Source organism: Trachypithecus francoisi, unplaced genomic scaffold (assembly GCF_009764315.1).
Source record: "Trachypithecus francoisi isolate TF-2019V2 unplaced genomic scaffold, Tfra_2.0 Lachesis_group1, whole genome shotgun sequence".
Classification (NCBI taxonomy): Eukaryota; Metazoa; Chordata; class Mammalia; order Primates; family Cercopithecidae; genus Trachypithecus; species Trachypithecus francoisi.
In genome coordinates this window covers 5,229,711-5,250,457 of record NW_022681454.1, presented here as the reverse complement: position 1 = coordinate 5,250,457, position 20,747 = coordinate 5,229,711, and the positions used below count along the sequence as shown (strand labels likewise).

General features: G+C 51.2%; 1 protein-coding gene across 5 annotated transcripts in view; it reads left to right on the top strand.

The window, feature by feature from the left end:
• SORCS2 (sortilin related VPS10 domain containing receptor 2) overlaps positions 1 to 20,747 on the top strand; it is a 552,142-nt gene that overhangs the window by 465,462 nt on the left and 65,933 nt on the right. For all 5 annotated transcript variants that reach the window (XM_033213659.1, XM_033213661.1, XM_033213658.1 and 2 more), the window contains exons 6-8: positions 6,862 to 6,926; positions 9,754 to 9,872; positions 12,513 to 12,602. In XM_033213659.1, coding sequence (XP_033069550.1) covers positions 6,862 to 6,926; positions 9,754 to 9,872; positions 12,513 to 12,602 — 274 coding nt within the window. The remainder of the gene's footprint in view (positions 1 to 6,861; positions 6,927 to 9,753; positions 9,873 to 12,512; positions 12,603 to 20,747) is intronic.

The following is a 20,747-nucleotide window of genomic DNA, read 5'->3' as shown; positions in this document are numbered from 1 at the left end:
GGGTCGTACCCCAGACAAGCCCCCACCCCAGGGAGCCAGACCAGAGAAAGAAGGACTCCCATCCCAGGCAAAGGGCCACTGGGCCCTCTGAGTTCAGACGGTGGGTACTGGCCTCTCGAGTGCATCCTCAGGGGAGCCTCTCAGTGTGCCACCTGGGCAGCACCCCAGCCTCACGGCACGGGGGGCACTCGGCTTTCCTTGAGAAATGTCTGTGGAATGTGTCCATGAGGGCTGCGGAAGAGGAGGGCTTGCCCGAGGTCGCAGGCGGCAGCGCGGGGCCAGGAGCCAGTGCAGCTGCTCAGAGCTCAAGCTTGCGCCTCTCCTGCTGGGGCCACGGCCCGTCCTTCTAGTCACACTGCCTTTCCAGACGCACACTACTCCTTCATGTGCTGATTCCACGGCATCCCTCTTTCTTGTGTGTGTACACACACACACACACACAGTGCTAGCCTTTCTCTTATCCCACGTGTGGAACAGACCACTGCACAGGCTCCTGCACAGGCCACAGCCCGGTCTCTCCAACAGAAAAACACATGGAAAGGGCTTCCTACCCGTCCCGAAGGCACAGGGCTGGAGAGGGAACCCGGGCTATCAGCCCTATATATGCTCTCTTGCCTCCTCAGCCTTCCCTTCCAAAGCTCCAATTAAAGACAAAATTATTAAGAAGTTCAAGTTGCTGGCTGCAGAGTGGGCAAGGGCCGTTTGTAATGTCACGCAGACCGTGGCAGGAGACTGGCGTCCTGGCCACCCCACAGGCTCAAAGAAGGCTTTTTCCTCTGGAATGCCGACTGCTGGTGTACACACCGTTGGCTCATGGGGAGAGGCGACGGCTGTCTGTCTGCGGGCTCCCCACAGGAGGGCCCGGTTCTTCCCCTGGAAACCAGAGCACTGCCATCCATCACTGGCCTTGTCATTGCTGTCAACCGTCAGGAGCCAGAGCTGCCCTGCGGTGGGACGCCTGGGCCTAAGCACTCGCAGAGGTGGGGAGCAGAGCCAGGAGGTGGGACATCGGAGCCAGGTCGCTCTGGGGAATTGGCAGAGCTCTGTTCACTCCCAGGCCAGGCCTGGTTCATGGACAGCTCTCCAGCCGGAGAAAGTAACCGACCCACAGCGCCTGGAGGGAAACTGGCGATAATTCAAACATGTTATTATCTCAGGCAAATCAAATTGTTTCCTCCCCCAAGTTTCCCTGCTGTTATTCGAGGGAATCACAGCAGACACTGGCCACTACGGCCCCGGGATCTCTCCTGGAGCGTGGTGACAACGGTGGGGATGCCCCCCTCCCCTTGTAAGCGGTGAATAATGCTGTTTTGGACAGCATTTCCAAGGAGCTCTTTGTCCTTGAACTGACAGCGGGAACTGCCAAAGCCCCGTGTTCTGTCTGAGCTGCCTCATTAACGTTTTGCAAGGCTATACAGCAAGCTCATTAGAGGGGCCTGCAAGCGGGAGGGAGCAGCTCCAGGTGCCCTGATACCTGCTGCCTTCTGAGTAGGGCCTCGGGCGCCTGCTCCCCCCCCACCCAACCCGCCCTCAGTCTCTCCACACCCCAGAATAGAATCATAACAGCAGCTGCCCCGCAGCCACCCTGCTTTGAATACTGAGTGTCCCCTGGGCAGCGCATGGAGGCTCCGAATGCACTGTTCCATGGCATCCCCACAGCAGCCCGTGAGGGTCCCCCTCATGTCACAGGGAAGAACTGAGGCTCGGGCATGCATCTAGGTCTCATGTCACAGCGGGGAAGTGAGGCTCGGATAGGCTCGGGCCCACATTCTAGGTCCTGCTGCCCCCAAGCTGCAGCCCTGCACCTCGGTCCACCTCTGCCTGTGGCCCTTACCCACTCTACTGGGTGGTCTGGCCGCCTGGGCTTCACCAGGTGTTCCTGCATCTGCCTCCTTGCTCAGCCCCACGCTCACCCAGGGGAAGCCTCAGCTTTCCTCTCTGTTAGCTCCAGGGCCTGGTGTAGGGCAGGGGGGTGGCAGGGCCTCTGTCCATAGAAGGAAGAGATGGAGGTCTCCCCACTACAGCCATGGTTATCACACCTTTCAGGGCTTAACAGAACTATTTGCGCTGGAGCTGCCCTCAGCACAAATGGGGTGAAAGTCAGTTCCCACCTCCCCCAAAACACTCACTGTCTGAGGACTGGCTGCCCCAGGCCATCTCACAGGCCTGCCATTTCTAAGCAGTGGAGACCTTGACAAGCAAGAAGGCCTGTGTGTCAGGCTTGTCATTTCCTGCGGGGAGTGGGGCTCTATCTGAGACGTTATAAGTGCAGAGTCTAAGAGAGTCTTCAAAACCCATGACTGAAGGGCCTGGAGCAGGGACCAGGCCTCAGGCCACCTGTGCACCAGTGTCTAGCCCAGGGCCTTCGCCAGTACACTGAGAAATGGCTGTGGGAAGTGCTCAGAGCAAAGACTAAAGGAACAAACATGGTAAATGAATGAATTTATAGGGTGAGTGACTAAGGAAATGAATGAGTAAATGACTGAGTGAGTGATGAGTTAGTGAGGTAATGAATGAATGAGTGAATGAGTAACAACTGAGTGAGTAAATGAGTGAGTAAATAACTGAGTGTGAGTGAGGGAATGAATGAGTGACTGAGTGAGTGGTGAGTTAGTGAAGTAATAAATGAGTGAGTGAATAAATGAGTAGGTGAGAGAATGAATGAATGAGTGAATGAGCAAATAAACGAGTAAATAGCTGAGTGTGTGACTGAGAGAATGAAAGAGTGAATGAATGAGTAAGCGAGTGACTGAATGAGTGAGTGAATGAATGAGTGAGTGAATGAGTGGGTGGGTGCATGAGTGAGTCACTGAATGAGTGAGTGAGTGAGTGAGTGAGTAATTAGTGAATGAGTGACTGAGTGAGTCTGTGATTGAGTGAATGAGTGAGTGGCTGAGTGAGTGAGTCTGTGACTGGGTGAGTGAATGAGTGACTGGGTGAGTGAGTCTGTGACTGAGTGAGTGAATGAGTGAGTGACTCAGTGAGTGACTGAGTGAGTGGGTGAGTGAATGAGTGAGTGGGTGAGTGACTGAGTGAGTGAATGAGTGAATGAGTGAGTCTGTGATTGAGTGAGTGAATGAGTGAGTGGATGAGTGAGTGACTGAGTGAGTCTGTGATTGAGTGACTGAGTGAGTGACTGAGTGAATGAGTGAGCGGGTGAGTGAATGAGTCTATGATTGGATGAGTTAGTGAATGACTGAGTGAATGAGTGGGTGAGTGAGTGAATGAGTGAGTGGGTGAGTGAATGAGTCTGTGTCTGAGTGAGTGAATGAGTGAGTCTGTGATTGAGCAAATGAGTGAGTGAGTGAGTGAGTGAATGAGTGAGTGAGTCTGAGTGGTTAAATGAATGAGTGAGTCTGTAACTGAGTAAGTGAATGAGTGAGTGAGTGAATGGGTGAGTGAGTGAGTCTGTGACTGAGTGGTTAAATGAATGAGTGAGTCTGTGACTGAGTAAGTGAATGAGTGAATGAGTGAGTGAGTGAGTGAGTGAGTGAGTGAGTGAATGAGTAAGTGGGTGAGTGAGTGAGTCTGTGACTGAGTGGTTAAATGAATGAGTAAGTCTGTGACTGAGTCAGTGGATGAGTGAGTGAGTGAATGAATGAGTCCGTGATTGAGTGAGTGAGTGAGTGAATGAATGAGTGGGTGACTGGGCGAGTCTGTGATTGAGTGACTGAGTGAGTGACTGAGTGAATGAGTGAGCGTGTGAGTGAGTGAGTCTATGATTGGGTGAGTGAGTGAATGACTGAATGAGTGAGCAGGTGAGTGAGTGAGTCTGTGACTGGGTGAGTGGGTGAGTGAATGAGTGAGGGCAGAGGGAGCCTGTGCCCCAGGTGTCATTGCCCTGCTTCAGAGATGATGGATGATGAGGCTAAAATTCCATATTGCTGGTGGAGGGTCTGCTGCTGAAGGGAACAATGCCTGTCTGTATTGGGGAGAGAGCAATGTCAGGCCTGAGACCTCCTTTCCAAGGAGGTTACAAACGGTCTATTCACAAAAGCCGAAATCAACACTCCACCTTGAAAGGGAGAGCTCTTTACCTAGGGTCAGAATGATTGATGCTGGTGCCCCTGTGTTTGAAATCTCAAGAGACTACGGGGGAGTCCTAGCTGGCTCCCGCCACATGGCACATCTGTGGGGTCCGTACCATTCAAACCCATTTATGGACGTCCCCGGTCCACCTGGGGCCACTTGGGTGGACCTGGTCCCTGGAGAAGGTGAAGCAAATGGGGATCCTGGTGCCAGGCAGGTTGGGAGGAAGTTTGGGAAGCAAATGGGGCCAAATCTGCGTGGGAAACTGTCAGTGATGGGGAGAGGCCACGGGGGGACTGGGCGCTCTGCCTGAGACATCTCCATGACTTGCAAGTCGGTTATGGGGGTGCTCCTGCCCCCAGCGCTGAGTGGCCACTGACACCAAGAAGTGACTTCCTCGTCTTGAGACTCAGTTTGCTCTTGGGCAAAGAGTCCATGAGAGGGACTGGTGTGGTAAATGGATAAGCGACTTTAACAGTCATATTAGTTGGAATGTGTGTGATAACAAACATGCCCAGCCGCCAAATCCAGGAGATCCCAGGGAGTCCTGCTTCGCAGAAGGCTAAAGCAGGTGGAAGTTTTTGTGTGAAGAAAGTGGCAGGTAGATGACAGTTCAGTGGGCACATGGAGATGGTGAAATCTCGGAGATGGGATGTGATGCTTGGTTTGAGAAACCCTGGACCAGATCCTCACTAAGGTTCCTTTCATTAAAAAAAAAAAAAAAATCTGCACTCCCTTCCCGGGAGCCAGGCATATGCTGGATGTGACACCAAAATTGGACCCCATCCCTGCCTTCCCTGGGGGACCAGCCTGTGGAGCTGTGACCGTGGGACGTGTCTTCTGTCCCTTCTCAGGCCTCATTCCAGGTGCTTCATAGGCTTGGCCCCTCACAGAACCCGTGTGAGCCAGGTGGTGAATGGATGGCTGGATGTCCCTCAAAGGCGAGGCTTTCAGACTTGCCAGCCCTGAGCAGCAGCCTTTGCCCTGTCATTGCTGGCTCCTCAGCACTGAGAGGACAAGTACTGTATAAATTCAAGGCAGAATTGCTGCCAGAGTAATTACTAGAAAAGCCAGGGGAGAGTGTCCAAGAGGGCAAGTGAGGTTTTCCACCTCCAGGCAGCCCCATGCAGGTGGACAGTCTGTGACAGCACAGGGGAGAGCCTTGGACAAAGGGGCCAGGGCAGGTGTAGACTCCAGCTGAGACTCTGCACTGAGGGTGGGGCAACTGTACTCCTCCTCCCCACCACTATCCCTTCACTGCATTATTTCATGCACGATGCTGTGTAAAGCCAGGAAGCAACCTGTGTGATGAAAAGATGTTGCTTTGGGAGTGGCAGCACCTGGGTAGTGGATCTTGCTCTGCTAGGTGTATGAGCTTTGATCTGTTTTCACCTGTCTGGGCCTTGGTTTCCTCATCTGTAAAATGGGTATCACCAAACCATTTGGGATCATTCAAGGTAAGTGAGATAAGGCAACTACAGCACCTAGGACATTCCCTGTACCTGAGCACCTGCCACTAAATGGAGCTACTAAATGAGTTCAAGTGACATGCTGTGTGCAGCACAGACTCAGGACCTGGCTTTTGCCTCTAAAGACAGAAGCTTTCTCCCTCCCCTCCCACCCAGTTAAAGACTTCACCCAGCAGGGCAGTGAAATGGGGAGAGGAGTTGGGCAGGGATGGGGTATGGTGGATTGAGGGTGGAGTAGAAGAACCACAGCCCCAGCCTGAGTGTCCTGACCCAGGAGTTCACAGGGCAACCGCAGTGTCTCCTTTATCTCTGTCCCCAGGTCCTGCAGCGGGCCTTGTACACAGTAGGTTTGTCCCACCGGGCTCTTAGAGATGTCTATGGAACTCAGCCACTTGGCAAAACTCCCGCATTTCCATCACAGCTTCTCTGAAGCTGGGACCACCCCCAAAGGAGGCAGAGTCCCATAACAGATGGGACATCTGGACTCGTGGCATTAGGAGAAGGCCTTAGTTGTGAGCAGGGCAGTGTGTGGGGTCTGAGGAGAGCATGCATTTTGGGATCAAGCAGACCTGGGCAGGAGCCTGGGCCTGCCCTGGTCTGAGCCACGTTGCCTCAGGCAAGTCAGAGGCCCGTCCTGGCCCTAGTGGGGTCACCTATGAATGAGGTGAAGGCACCTGCCTCACAACGCATGGTCCAGGCCCGTGTGTGGGGACAGCCTGGTGCAAACTGTCGAGTGACGGGGTAGGGAGTGCGTTCCTCTTGCTGGAGCCTTTGCCCCCTCATGAAAGGATTCAGTCCAGTCCCTGGAGGCAGCACTAGGAGAGAGCCAATGGCTGAGAGAGGAATCTTCCCAAGGGCACACTTGACCAGGTCATGGGAAGCAGGAGACAGAGCAAGAGCTCAGGTGAGCCTGGCTTGAATCCCAGGTCAGCCCTTACCACTGTATGGCTCTGGGAGAGTCATTTTGCTTCTCTGAGCCACAATTTCCATATTTCTAAAATTAGGATAGGATGGGAGTCCCAGGCCTACCTGCCTCCTGCAGTCATTTTAGATGATCAAAATAAAACAAAACAAACAAAAATGAAAAAGCAATGTGAAAGTCTCTTATGAAGGAGAAAGTCTTCTACAAACACTTCCATGACAGGAAGGAACCCAACCCCCTCAGCTCATGCGAGGAAGACGCAGAGACTCCAAGCATCCCAGGAGCAGGTGGGGTCCCGGGGAGGTGATGCCCTCTGGACCCAAAGAGCAAGTGTGGCTTCAGAACCAGGGAGGCCACATGGCGGCATGGGGTGTGGGGAGCTGCTGGGGGATGGGCACAGTGACTCCATTCCCGACCCCAGTCTCGGCTCTTCTTTTCCAGGGCTGTGTCTGGGGTGGACGCTGATCCTGACTTGGTCCACATGGAAGCCCAGGACCTCGGTGGAGGTAAGCCGGGCAGTGCACGGGCACCAGGTATCCCTGAGTCACCTCGCGCCCGACACAGCTCGGCAGCGCCTGTGTTCAGTCGCTCGTCCCCCGTGGCTGGCCCTACACAGCCGGCCTCACTGCGTCTCGATGTGGCATGATTTTAAATGTGCTTGTTTTCCAGCTGGGGATGAATTGAAGTCAAGGAGCTCACTCCAGTGGAAAAGTCTATTAAGAGGGCGATTTGTTCTGGCTCCAAGCACTGAGTGTTTCCCACTCACTCAGCCCCCGACCCCCGGCACGTGCAAAGTGTGGAGGTCGGGGGCAGGGGTGGGGGTACAGGCCTGCCCACCTGGACCCAGCCAACTTCCTGCCCAGGACCGTGCATGCTGTGTGACAGGAGGGTGCTCTGAGGAGGGCAGAGCAGCTGAGTCCCCGCAGAGACATCCTCTGTGCAGGATCACCTGAGCCAGGATGTGTCACCATTAGGACAGAAATGCAGGCGTCAGCTCTCAGCCCTACTGCTGGCCAACCTCAGGGCCTGAGGCCAGTCACCCCAGTCTCCTGGCCTGTGAAATGGATAGTGATATGAAATAAGTGAATGCAGAGTTCTCAACACGGGGTCATCACGGCCAAGCTTTCAGGGGCAGGGTCAGCTGCTGGGCGTGGTCCCCATGGCTAAGCTTTCAGGGGCAGGGTCAGTTGCTAGACATGGCCCTCACCCCTCCCCACCCCCAGCCTGCCACACTCAGGCAGGCGGGGCCAGTACTATTACTGTTCTGCGTTGATCACCAGGACAACACAGCTCAGAGGCAGTCCAGGTTTGCCTGGGGTCACAAGGTCCTGGCTGGTGCACCTCTCTCCACCCCTACTGGGAATGCTTCTCCCTTTTGGAATTTCTTACCTTTGACCTCACACACCCTGCCAGCCACCTCTGCTGGGCTCCATCATCCCAGCTCTGCACACTCTCCAGGGCCTGGAGCTCCTCGAGTACCAGTTGGGGCCACTGATCACCTGTGTCCCCAGTAAGGCTGCTGAATGAATAAGCCAGATGCCAGGGTTGCCCCTGAGTAGCCCACTGTGCAAAATGTTGCAAAATAACATGTGCTACAGAGAGAAAAACTCACTGCCCGCATCACACCACGTTGTCAGGGTTAGCTATCTGCCCTTTCCAGAGCTTCAGCTGGCCCTGGATCATGAGCACCCACTGTTCACAGCTCTTTTCAACTCCATGTTCACCAATTTCATTTCGGTGGCTCCTACATGCCCATATGGGAGTGTGTATACCACAGAAATTGGCAAGTGCTATCATCAGGGCTACTATACCCAGCACACAACCCGTCAGCCTGAGAGGTGGCCCTAGTTTGTTGTGTTGGCTCTAGGCCTGGAACACTGAGAGCCTGACCATGGTGGGATGGATGAATGAGTGAGTGAGTGAGGGAATGAATGAAAGAATAGGTGAGTGAGTGAGTGAAGGGATGAGCGAGTGAGTGAATAGGTGAGTGAGTGAGGAATGATTGAGTGAATGAGTGATTGAATGAGTGGTTGAATAAGTGAGTGAGTAATTGAAAGAGTGAGTGAATGAGTGAGTGAGTAGGTGAATGAGTGAGTGAGTGGGTGAATGAGTGAGCTAGTGAATGGGTGAGTGAGTGAGTGAATGGGTTAGTAAATGAGTGAAGGAGTGATTGAATGAGTGAGTGAATGAGTGAATGAGTGAGTGAATGAGTGATCGAGTGAGTGAGTGAGTGAATGAGTGAGTGAGCAAGAGAGTGAGTGAGCAAGTGAATGAGTGAGTGAGCGGGTGAATGAGTGAGTGAGTTAGCGGGTGAATGAGTGAGTGAGTTAGCGGGTGAATGAGTGAGTGAGTGAGTAGATTGTCAACTGAGCATGTCCCCGAGCTAGTCATTTCGCTGCATCTCCAGCTGTAGGAAGTTCAGTGTTGAGTGCAGGGCACATCAGGCAGTTTCAAGGGAACATGGGCATGGCTCAGGAGGGCTTGGCAGTGGCCTGGTGCTGCTGCCCATGTACCCTCTGTGTACACTGCCTTCCACCTCCTTGGAACAGCCCGAACAGGTAGGCCTACCCCATTGTTAAGTGCAGAAACCTGAGGCTGAGCTTAGGGGTAGGCCTTTCTGGTTCCTAAACCCCTTTCCTTAACCCTTCTCCATGCTGCTGGATCACCCAGGGCCAGAGGCAGCAGGAGGAGGAAGAAGTAGAGGAGGAGCGGGAGGAAGACGGAGAGGAGGAGGAGGAGGTGCCCTTCCCTTGGTCCCTTTGGATAAATCTTGCTCCTGGCTCACAAGCTGGAAGGCAGAGCTTCCTGAGGCCTCCAGGCTCCAGCTCCTCCATATAAATTTGCCCTGGGGAAACAGAAGGACTTAAAATCAGCAGCTCCCTGGCAAAGCATGCATTCAGTATCGCTCAACCATAAACATTTGGAAAAGGGTAGAAGCATTTGCTTAAAATTTTGGGGAAAAGAACCCTTGAGCCCCACCCGCCCTCACCCCGGCTTAGGTGTGAGAGACCAGGAGGGTGTAGGGGCCATGCATGTCTGGGCATGGTGAGGTGCCCACCGTCAGCTGTGCTGACCCCTCCTGCAGGGGACGGCAGGGTCCAGAGTAGCACGAACACCTTCCTAAGGGTTGAAGGAGCTCGTGTCAGAGTGCAAGTGGCCCACAGTCCAGGATGATACCCTCGGCCACAGGTGTCATTGCCGTGGCCTTTAGAATTCAACCCATGAAGCCGCACCGCAGTGGTGCTGGAGGAGGATGGAGCCCAGCACATGTCTCGGGCAGTCTCTGGCTCCGGCTGGAGTCTGACTGCCTGGGCCGGCGCCTCTCTCCTGTAGGTTTTCGGTACATCACCTGCCCGATCCACAACTGCTCCGAGAAGCTGCTGGTAGCCCCGTTCGCAGGCCCCATTGACCACGGGTCTCTGACCGTGCAGGACGATTACATCTTCTTTAAGGTAAGGTTGCTTCCGGGGCTTTGGGAAATTGGCAATAGGCGATGTGGCGGATGAGCCGCCTGTGGCCAAAATGGAATCGCTCAGAAAAGAGGCAATAAAACGGGTATTTCACTTTCGAGTGCTACTTTGCAGGTCACGGTTTCTGACCATAGCTGTGGCTACAGGCATCCGCAGAAGCCCCCGCAAACCCAGCACCGGGGCTCAGGGACACAGAGGCTCCACCTCCCTTCTGGCCACCATGAACCTCCCAGCCACTCGGGGTCCCCAAACCTAAGCCCATTTAGCTCCATTTGGCTTTATCGGTGACTTTGGAACTGACCAGGACTGCTTCTGGTCCCGGCTGTTGGCCGCCAGGCACCGGCTGTCCACAGCCCTGTGACCAGGACCCTGCTGCCTGTGCCCTCGGGTCACAAGTGGGCACACCCTCAGCAGCCATGTGGTCCCAGCTAATTCAGAAACTCTAGCACACAACCAATCCATCCAGCTTTTCTTCACCTTCATGGATGCGGAACTCAGCATCCCTGAAACAGCCTAGCCCTCTGCTGAGTAGCCCCAGTCACTGGCCTGTTTCTTCTGGCCCCGAGACAGGGTCTGCTTCATCAGACTCCCATCCACTGGGTCCGTTCTGCCCTCTGGGATCCTGTAAAACAAGTCCAAAGTTTCCCCAAAAAAAGCCCCTTGAGGGCAACTGCTGGGTGCCCTCTCCCCAGAAGGCCCTCTGTGCTCCCCAGCCGCCTCCTTGCCCTGTCTCAGCCACACTTGATCATCCCAGCTCCCCACTCTACACTCTGTGCCAAGGGCCACCATGGAGTTAGGTGCCAGGGCAGGCATGGGCATCCCAGCCCCCACCGTTAAAGCAGGCCAGACAAGAGGCTTCTGCCGCCACCAGCACTGACCTTCAGCCCTGCCCAGTTTCCACTGCTCTCTGATGAGCCCAGTCCCTGGCTTTTGATCCTCAGTCTGTGCGTTTGCTCGCACTGTTCCCTGTGCTGTGCCTCGCCTCTCCGCGGGCTGATTCCTGCTCCTTCTCGAAGACTCAATCATGCACTTCCTCCTCCAGAAAGTCTTCTGCCTCCACTTCAGGCACACTAGTGCCTCCTCTGAGGACCCCCAGCCCTGTGCCTTCCTCCGTCACAGCCCAGGCCCTACTGTGTCATTCCATACCCTTTACTCCTTTTGTCTCTACACCTGACTCAGGCAAACTGAGGCTGGGTTCTAGGTCTGAACCCACCACCTGCTTTCCCAGCGCCTAGCATTACATTTCTGCGGATGTTCACTAAATACTAGAGCAAAGACAGTGTCAGCTCTCTGGGCAACCATCTCCCATGTTGAGTGGTTTCTAAACATTAGACTGGCTGGCCTGTCAAAGCCCTGCAGCCTAAGACCCCCGGAGCTCACCTATGGAGGAGCAGGCTGGGTTATCACTCTGTGCAGCAAGGTGGAACAGATGCCCTGGGGAACCTGAGCGTCTCCGAGGGGTTAGAAGGGCCTGATGGTCAGGTGTGGGCTGCAGGAGGTGATTTGTGGGGGCTGCAAGGAAGCCAGGCGTGACTCTGGATTGGGGGATGTGAGGACATGAGGTCCTGCTAGGATCGGGCATCTCAATCTTTTCTAGAGGGAGGGGAGACTCAGGGGGGCGGGAGCCTCCGGGGAGGCAGGAGCCGGGCTGTGAAGCAGCAGCCCTCGCTCATCTCAGCCAGGGTGGGTGTCTGGGCATCTTGGAGGTTTGAAGGACATCCACGTCTGGTCTGTGTTCGGACCCAATCGCTGGGTGGTCTCAGGCGGTCTCATTCTGCACAAGGTCACAGTGAGCTTGTCTGGTGTTGGTGCTCGCGACATTGTTTGTGAGGGGCAGGAGAAGGGGGGGCCACTGGCTCCATCCAGTTTCCATCCTGGTTTCCATCTTTCTCAACAACTGCAGAGGAAAGCTCTCCCTGCCCCAGCCCAGGCCTCCCCTGTCCTCTCCCTTCCTCCCTCCTCCCACCCTGCCTCTCAGAGGATCCGGGAGCCTGTGCTGGGATTCGAGAAACCTCAGCCCTTCCAGCCCCACTTCACCACAAACAAGGTGGCGGTGCTGGTGGCTCAGGAGGCTGCACCTCCGGTTCCGTAGCAGTGAGGATCCGTGGCCTCTGTGATCAGAGATCTGCCACAGTCCTGTCCTGAAGGGGCCTTTCTGTCTCTGGGAACAGACGTCCACGGCCACAGTTAATGGGGTTGATTGTTATGGGATCAAATGAGCTGCCCGGGAAAAGCACTCAGGATGGTGCCGGCTTTGTTTGTCATGCCTCGAAGTTCAGTGGTCCCCTTTGGTGATGAGCTCCTCTTTGGCCTGTCTCCTTCTCCATCGGAACTTTTTCCACCTTGTTCCATAAGTTGGATGCAGAGAAACAAGGCAAAGAGAGAGCATGGGGAAAGAAGTTAGTTCTGACCGAAGGAAGCAGAGGACGACTTCCCAGAGGAGGGGTGTTGATGTGGGGCTTTGAAGGATGAATAGGAGTCTGCTCATTTCAAGCAGAACAGGTATAAGCAAAGTAAAAGGGCATTTTCACTTGCTGAATATAATATGTAGTTTTCCATTCATGAGACTCTGGCTGGAGAGGGAATCAAGCTTCTCAAAGCTGTGTTTCTTCCCCCGGTTAGGTAACATCAGCAAACCGGACAAAATACTATGTCTCTTATCGCCGCAATGAATTTGTCCTGATGAAGCTGCCGAAGTATGCATTGCCAAAGGTAAGGTGCTCCCCACTCTGCCTGGCCCTGTGGCCAGGCCGCAAGCCTATCCTGACGCGTGGGGCAGCAGGACTCACACACAGTGCTTGGCGGTTCCAGGTCGGGATGAACAAGAACAGTGTGGCCTCGCTTCCTCCAGCCACTCGACCCTCACACGCTCCATTCCAGCCCACCCAGCCCTTCCAGACTCAGCTGTGCCCAGCTTCATCCTAGGCCTCTGCCAGCTTCTTCCCTCTGCCTGGTTCATCTTTCCCCGAAACTCTTGCACATGTGGTATTTCAGGAGAAATATTGCTTGCTGATGGCCCTCCAGGCGAGCCCAGGCCTCTGTCTTCTGGTCCCATCCCACTCTTCTCCTTGCTGGTGCCCAGGGTACCAGGGACCCCTCCATCCAGTGTCCATCTCCCGCTCTCCTCTGACATTGCTGGGGTGGAGATGATCTCTGCTGTACTCACCTCTGCATTCCAGCCACCTAGTATGGTGCCTGGCATACAGTTGGTGCTCAGTTAATGCTATTGCCTTTCCCTTGCTTTGGAAGGCAAAGAAGGGGGACCAGGGGAGCTGGGGACTGCCCAAATCTGCCCCTGCCCCTGCCCCTGCCTTGGGGCCTCTCTCCCTGCTGTTAATATATTATTCCCGCCTAACAGAGGAGATGATGGAAGTTCAGAGAGGCAGTAACCTGTCTGAGATCACACAGCTAGTTAGAAACAAAGGCAGATCTCAAACTGAGGTCCGGGTGAGCCAGCCCAGCCTCATGCCACACCTCTCTCCTGAGGATATTGGGATGACACCTTCTGAAGATCTCTGTCCCACATGCATAGTTGAGAAGCAGATGAACCTTCTCTTCCTCCACATTTATTTACTGAGCACCAAATATAAACCAGAATGTGTGCTAGGAGGCCATGCTGTGAATCAGAAGCCCCAGGCTCCTGCTCCCGTGGGCTTTGCAGACAGGGAACAGGCAGGAGATCCAGTAGACAGACAAATGCATAAAATAATTGCAGGTTGTGGTTTGTGCTAAGAAGGGAACAAGAGGGACAGACAGAGAGTGATGGAGGGCATGTGTATGAGTGTGTATGTGCGTGTGTGTGTGTGTGTGCTCACGTGTTTGTGTGTGGGTGTGCTCATATGTGTGACTGATTTAGGCCAGGCAGCTATGGAGGCCCCTCTAGGGCTGGGAGTGGGAGGGACTCTTTATCCAAAGCTCCAAGGCAGCTCTGAGGAGAGCAAGGGAGAAAGTCATTCGGGAGGAGGGCAGAGCAGGAGCCAAGACCTTGGGGTAGAGAGTGAGAGTGGAGTGGGAGGGGCCAGTGGCTCTGGGCCCTCCAAGCCCAGGCTGTGGCTATTGTAAAGTGCTTGGCCACGGGAGCTTCTGCGCTGGGCACCCTCAGACCTCTCCTGAGCCAGAAATGGGAAAAGTCTAGGAGGGCTTTTAAAAACTTCTCTTTAAAAAACAAGAAAAAATAAAGAAAAGGAAAATAAAGAAAAGGAAAAAAGGAGTGAGCTTAATAGACTGAACGCCAGGCTTGGCTGAGTATGTAAATTAAAAGCTAATGGTTTCATTTCAGGCAAAGGCACTAGGTGTCTGTCCCTCTGGAATAAGGGACCTTTTCAGCATCTGAGAAGCCTTCTCTCGACCTTGGGGGGCTACAGCATTAGAAGCTCCTGTGTCCTGGGCTCTTTGTCCTGGTGTTGGGGAGAGGAAAGTGCACAGCCCAGAATTAGCCCCATACAGGGACCCTCTCTGCTCCCCTCTAGCATTGGAGACTGGGGTGGTTGGGCCAGGAGTCAGCCTGCTGCCAAGGGTGCTCTCAGGAGCCTATGGCTGTAAGTCATGACCTCTGTGACCTTGAGCGATGGCTCCCTGAACCTCTGCTCCCTAGACCTACAGATGTGATGTCAGTGAGATCTGCAGGAAGCATCAGGTCGTGTCTCCCGCTGTGGACCCTTAACAGTGTGCATTTTACCCTGATTTTCTTCTTCCTCTATTTCTACGGAAATTGGAGATCATTGAAAAGAATCAAGAGGCTCTCACAGCAGTGACAGACACACACCCAGCCTCATGTCATTAAGTTTCAAGGGACGACCAGGGACTTATCCAGGGCAAGTGGCATGTGCTGTGACTGTCAATGTCCTTCCTCAGGGGTCCATACACAAGACCCAGTGACCAGCAGTTGAAGATGATGGTCACTTCCTCATCAAGAAGTGGGCAAGCTGGGCTGCTGTCAGGAGAACGGGGTCCCCAGAGCCCTCCGGGGTCTTCAAGACCACATCTCATGTAGCTGAGACCTTTGCCCAGCCAGCCAGCCTGCTTCCTCTCCACCCAGGTCAGGACAGCAGCCTGCCCAGTGTTTCCCATCAACAATTTGTAGAAGTGGCTAATTGAATTTCCTCATCAGATGTTGTTGTTTTATGGTGAATTTGTAACTTGCCTATTTCCTCTTCCCACAGACTCAACCCCCTCTTTTTTTTCTTTTTATATTTTTAATTGCTTAATTAACATTATGAAAATCGCCGGGCGCGGTGGCTTAAGCCTGTAATCCCAGCACTTTGGGAGGCCGAGACGGGCGGATCACAAGGTCAGGAGATCGAGACCATCCTGGCTAATACGGTGAAACCCCGTCTCTACTAAAGAATACAAAAAACTAGCCGGGCGACGAGGCGGGCGCCTGTAGTCCCAGCTACTTGGGAGGCGGAGGCAGGAGAATGGCGTGAACCTGGGAGGCGGAGCTTGCAGTGAGCTGAGATCCGGCCACCGCACTCCAGCCTGGGCGACAGAGCCAGACTCCCTCTCAAAAAAAAAAAAAAAACATTATGAAAATCATAGACGACACTGGAGCAGGGGGCTCACCTGCAAACCTCTCACCCCATCCACCCGATGTCTCCCCCGCCAATTCTTGGTCTCCCCACATTCCTCAGCCATATGCAAAAGGGCTTATATGTAGCTGAATTACAAGCAGTCCTGGGTCTCCAGCCTGCTTTCACAGGACACTATAGACTGCGAAAGTCTCACATGAGACTGTTTCTTGAATGATGTGTGATATCTACTTTAAATGACTGTGAGCTTTCTATTGAGGAGACTGTACTTCGTTGAGCTAAGCCAGACTCTTGTTGCTGGGAGATTTCGGTTGTTTCCATTTTTTTATAATTATAAACAGTGCTGCAATGAATCTATGTGTGCCCACAGGTACTTCTTTTTAATTTTCTCAAGTTAAAGTCTAAGAAGAACTTCAGAACAAAGGATATAAATATTTGTGTAGCTTAGTTGCTTGGGCAAGCTGGGCTGCTGTCACCAACAAAGTTGGAACAGATCAGCTTCAACATAGCTTTGCCATTGTTTTCTATTTTCCTTCTATGTTAAAGGGTATAAATGATACCATCCTGCTGTTTTAATTTACCTATCTGTGAAAACTATAAAGGGTGGGCCATTTTTATATTTGTCAATATCCTTTGCTTATTTATTTTTCATCATTTAAAAAAAAATGTTCCGTTTCCCTAACAGAGGTAAACAATAGGCCAAAGCTATAAACAGACAAAAGAGAAGAAAAATCCAAATAACTATCAATTATATAAAGGCATTCATAACAGTGGGTAAAAGCAAATTTAAAGTGAAATCTTCCTGTATTTGCCATAAATGTATTTAAAGTAAAATAAAATTTCTAAACCATATGAATAAAGAAAGAAGGGCCATCAGGTAAGATGGCAGAGCAGGACGCCCCAGGAATCCATCTTCCCACCTAGACGGCAATGGCACTGGCAGAACCCATCTGGTGTAACTACTTTGGAATTCTTAAGTGTATTTTAGAGCCTGCATTTTCCAGGGCAAGGCATGGATGGCATATCAAAGTCAACTTGGATAATGTCAGCTCTTAGCCTGGTAGAGGTTTCCCATCCCCCACTCCAGCCTCATGGCAGGCAAATGTGCGTGTATCCCTAGAGCAGCAGGCACAGAGCCGGAAGGAGCTGGAGGGCGCAGGGGTGCTATAAGGACCTTGTCTTCCAAATACGGAGGATCTGTGCTCTGACTACTGACTGCTTCTGATGACAGACGTGCAGATACCCAGACAGGCAGCCACTGTTGCAACCACCATGACTTGAAACAGCTTCCAGGAGATTTAAAGGGTCACAGCCTGTTTTACTCTCTTTTATTTTTCCCCCTTTTCCCTTTTGGGAGTCAGACATTAAAAAGCAACTGTATATATGGGAGAATTTAGAAAATCACCATGCATGCCCAGGGAAAAGCAGAGGCTCAGAAAAGGCCTAGGAAGATGTTAAGCTTACATGTATGGCTGATCCTTGGTAAAGAGATAGCCTACAACCATCAAAAATAATAACAAAACATGGCAAGCTCTATGGAAAGGGGACAAGCTAATTCCCAGAGTTACCATATTATTGTCCAATCTAATTGGACATTAGACTCAACTGTCCAATTTTTGACATTAAAAAGTTATGAGGCATACAAAGAAACAGGAAAGTATGATTCATTCAAAGGAAAAAAAAATAAACAGAAACCTTCCCTGAGAAAGACCAGATGGCAGATCTACTAGACAAAGACTTTAATATGAGTGTCTTACAGAGGCTCAAAGAACTGAAGGGAAAAATAGAAAAAAACACGAAAATGATGTATGGACAAAATGGAAATAGCAATAAAGAGATAGAAAAAATAAAAAGGAACCAAAAAAAAATTCTGGAGCTAAAAAGAATAATTGGAAAGAATACTAGAGAGATTTGAAAACAGAACTGAAAGGCAGAAGAAAGAATCTGAGAACTTAAAGTTAAACAAATTAAAATTATCAAGCCGAGAAGCAGCAAGAATAAGGATTGAAAGTGAACACAGTCTATGGGAGCTTTTGGACATCATCAAGCAGACCAACATATGACTGTGGGAGTCCCAGAAGGAACAGAAGAGAGATAAAGGCAGAGAGACTACTTGAAGAAATAATGGCCCAAAACTCCCCCCATCAATTTATACTGATGAAAAACATGAATATAAATATCTAAAAATTCAAACTCTACGAAGGATAAACACAAAGAGATCCACACCAAGACACATAACCAAATTGTCAAAAGACAGAAACTCTTTTTTTTTTTTTTTTTTTTTTGAGACATAATCTCCCTCTGTTGCCCAGGGTGGAGTTCAGTGGTACAATCTCAGCTCACTGCAACCTCCACCTTCTGGGTTCAAGCAATTATCCTGCCTCAGCCTCCTGAGTAACTGGGATTACAGGTGTCTGCCGTCACACCCAGCTAATTTTATATTTTTAATAGAGACAGGGTTTCACCATATTGGCTAGGCTGGTCTAGAACTCCTGACCTCAAGTGATCCACCTGCCTTGGCCTCCCAAAGTGCTGGGATTACAGCTGTGATCCACCATGCCTGGCCAAAAATTGAAACTCTTAAGAGAGAATCTTGAAAGTAGCAAGAGAAAAATGACTTGTTACATATGAGCAATAATCAATATAATTGTCAACACATGTCTCATCAGGAACCCCAGAGTTCAGCAGGCAGTGAGCTGATACATTCAAAGTACTGAAAGAATCTAATGAAGGTGTTGGTTCATTAGACTTTCATGAATTTTATATAAACATCTATGGAGAAATTTCCCCTCATGTCTATTAAAAATGTTTTTAAACTTTTCCAAAATTACTTATTTAAAATGCATTCATTACAACTAATGGAAGAATACATCTATTTACCTTATAATTCAACATAATAGACAATACTATGTACATAATAAACAATACTATGTATATGCCTAGATACCCTTTCTACCTGCTTGCCTCTCCAGTCCTCCCTTCCCTGACCGTCTCATTTCCTCATTCCTCAAGGAGGTATTGTTGAAAGTCCTGGATACCCCTCATATCCATTCTGCCCCTTCATCTTAGTTCAACAAACCACAGACTTTGGCTAGTACATTGCTTTCCAGCTAAAAGACTGCATTTCCCAGCTTCCTTTGCAACTACACGTGGTCAATGCTTCTAAAATCTAGCCAGTGAGATGCTAGTGGAATTGTCCTGTGTGGCTTCTTAGAGCTCTCTAATAAAGAGAGTTTTTTCCTGTTTCTGTTACTCACAAGCAAACCTAATTCTACCTAATAACAAATATTGGCAAGGTTGGTGTTTCCTTCCGCATATTTCTCCAGGTCATACAAATATGTACAATCATATATACTGGATGTCTATTTGAATGTGTCTCACATCCTTCGTTTAAAAATATCAAAATGTCTCTACTTCTGTCTTTTCTCAAAGAAGACAGTAAATGCAATAGGAAGCAAAAATGGCCTGTTATTTATAAATCTCTAATCAGCAAATATTTTTAAAAGACCGTTCTCAATATTGGCATATGTAAAACAAAATAAGTGCTCTCTACTCCTGCTGGTGGGGAAGGAATTAATGTAAACTTTCAGGATAGCAATTTAACAACAGGTAACAAGAGCTTTCGAAATGTTGCCATGTGGCAATTTCCCTTCTTAGGAGTTTATGTCAAGGAAATAACCAGAGAGCCAGAGATCTGTGTCTAGAAACGTTCATGACCATCTCCCAGTTATGTTGAGAATGCTGATGGTTTCCCAGTAGGGAAGCAACTCAGTGGAATATGGCCCATCCACAAAATGGAATATCATGCAGTCATTAAAAGTGCTATTCGGGCCAGGCGCGGTGGCTTCCAAGCCTGTAATCCCAGCACTCTGGGAGGCCGAGACAGGCGGATCATGAAGTCAGGAGATCGAGACCATCCTGGCTAACACGGTGAAACCCCATCTCTACTAAAAAATACAAAAAAACTAGCCGGGCGAGGTGGTGGGTGCCTGTAGTCCCAGCTACTTGGGAGGTGGAGGCAGGAGAATGGCGTAAACCCGGGAGGCGGAGCTTGCAGTGAGCCGAGATCCGGCCACTGCACTCCAGTCTGGGTGACAGAATGAGACTCCGTCTCAAAAAAAAAAACAAAAAAACAAAAAAAAAGGTGCTGTTTATAGATCATTTTAATGGCAGAGACAATGCTCTGCCTATGATGTAAAGGGGCAAACTATAAACTACACATGAAAAAAATATGTGCATCACACTTGAGAGAAAGCCTAAACGTAAACATTGGAACACGCTGGTGTCAGGTCTCTCTAGGGGGCACTGCTTGTAACCTCGAGTCACTTCATGCATTTTTCTTTGTTTCCTAGATTGTGGAAAACATTTACCCAATGCATTTACCCAGGTTATGTAAACATTTACCCAGGGGCATAAGAGGCACACTGTAAGTTGCTGCAATCACGGTAAATACTGAATCCTGACGACATAGTTGACGCCAAGTCCCCTGAGCTCAAAGCACCCATAATCGCAGTCCCCCTGCCACCCCTGCTGGAGTCTCACATGCTACCTGACAATCTGACTGCACGGTCTAATTCCCTGCCAGAGCCCGGGCTGGTGGACAAGCCTTCCCCTAGCTGGGCAGCAGAATGACCAGTGCGTGGATGACAGAGTGCATTCTGGCCCATGGCCCTGAGTGGGGAGGAAGGGGGAGCTGAGGTGAGGAGGACAGAGCAGCCACAAGCCTGCTGCCTCCGGGCACTTCGCGTGCCTCCATGGGCTCTGCATCACCTATGGTCCCACTTCACGTGTGGGGACAGCCAGGCCCTGGCACCTTGCCCTGTCATCCTTCCCTGGTTCTGTGTCTCTTGGTGCCAGTCATTTCTGGGTGTTGAATTTCGGTCCATAGACACAGGACTGCAGCTCCTGCCACTGTGGGGTCCTCTCTGCCTGTGGGCTGCATGGTAGCTGCAAAATAGCATCACTCTCCTTTTCTGCACAGTCCTTGGGACTGCATAGCACAGGGAACAGGCAGGGCAGTGAGGGGAAGGGGCCAGGCCTCAGCGTTCAGGAGTCCAGCCCGGCCCTGAGCCACCTGCTAAGGCAGCTTCTTCCTCACTCTCCACTGAAAACTGAGCTTCACCAGCAGAATCGGGATTTGATCTGTTATTATACAGAAAAAAAAAAAAAAAAAAAAAGACTCCTTCCTTAGGCCCTCCTATTAGATGAGAACATGTGAAGGGAGGCATCCCCAAGCGTCCCAGCCACAGCCACACCATAGTTGGGAGGGGTGACTCCATAGGTGGGGCCAGCCGAGCCCTCCTCTGTCACCTGTCCTCTGCCTCTGGAA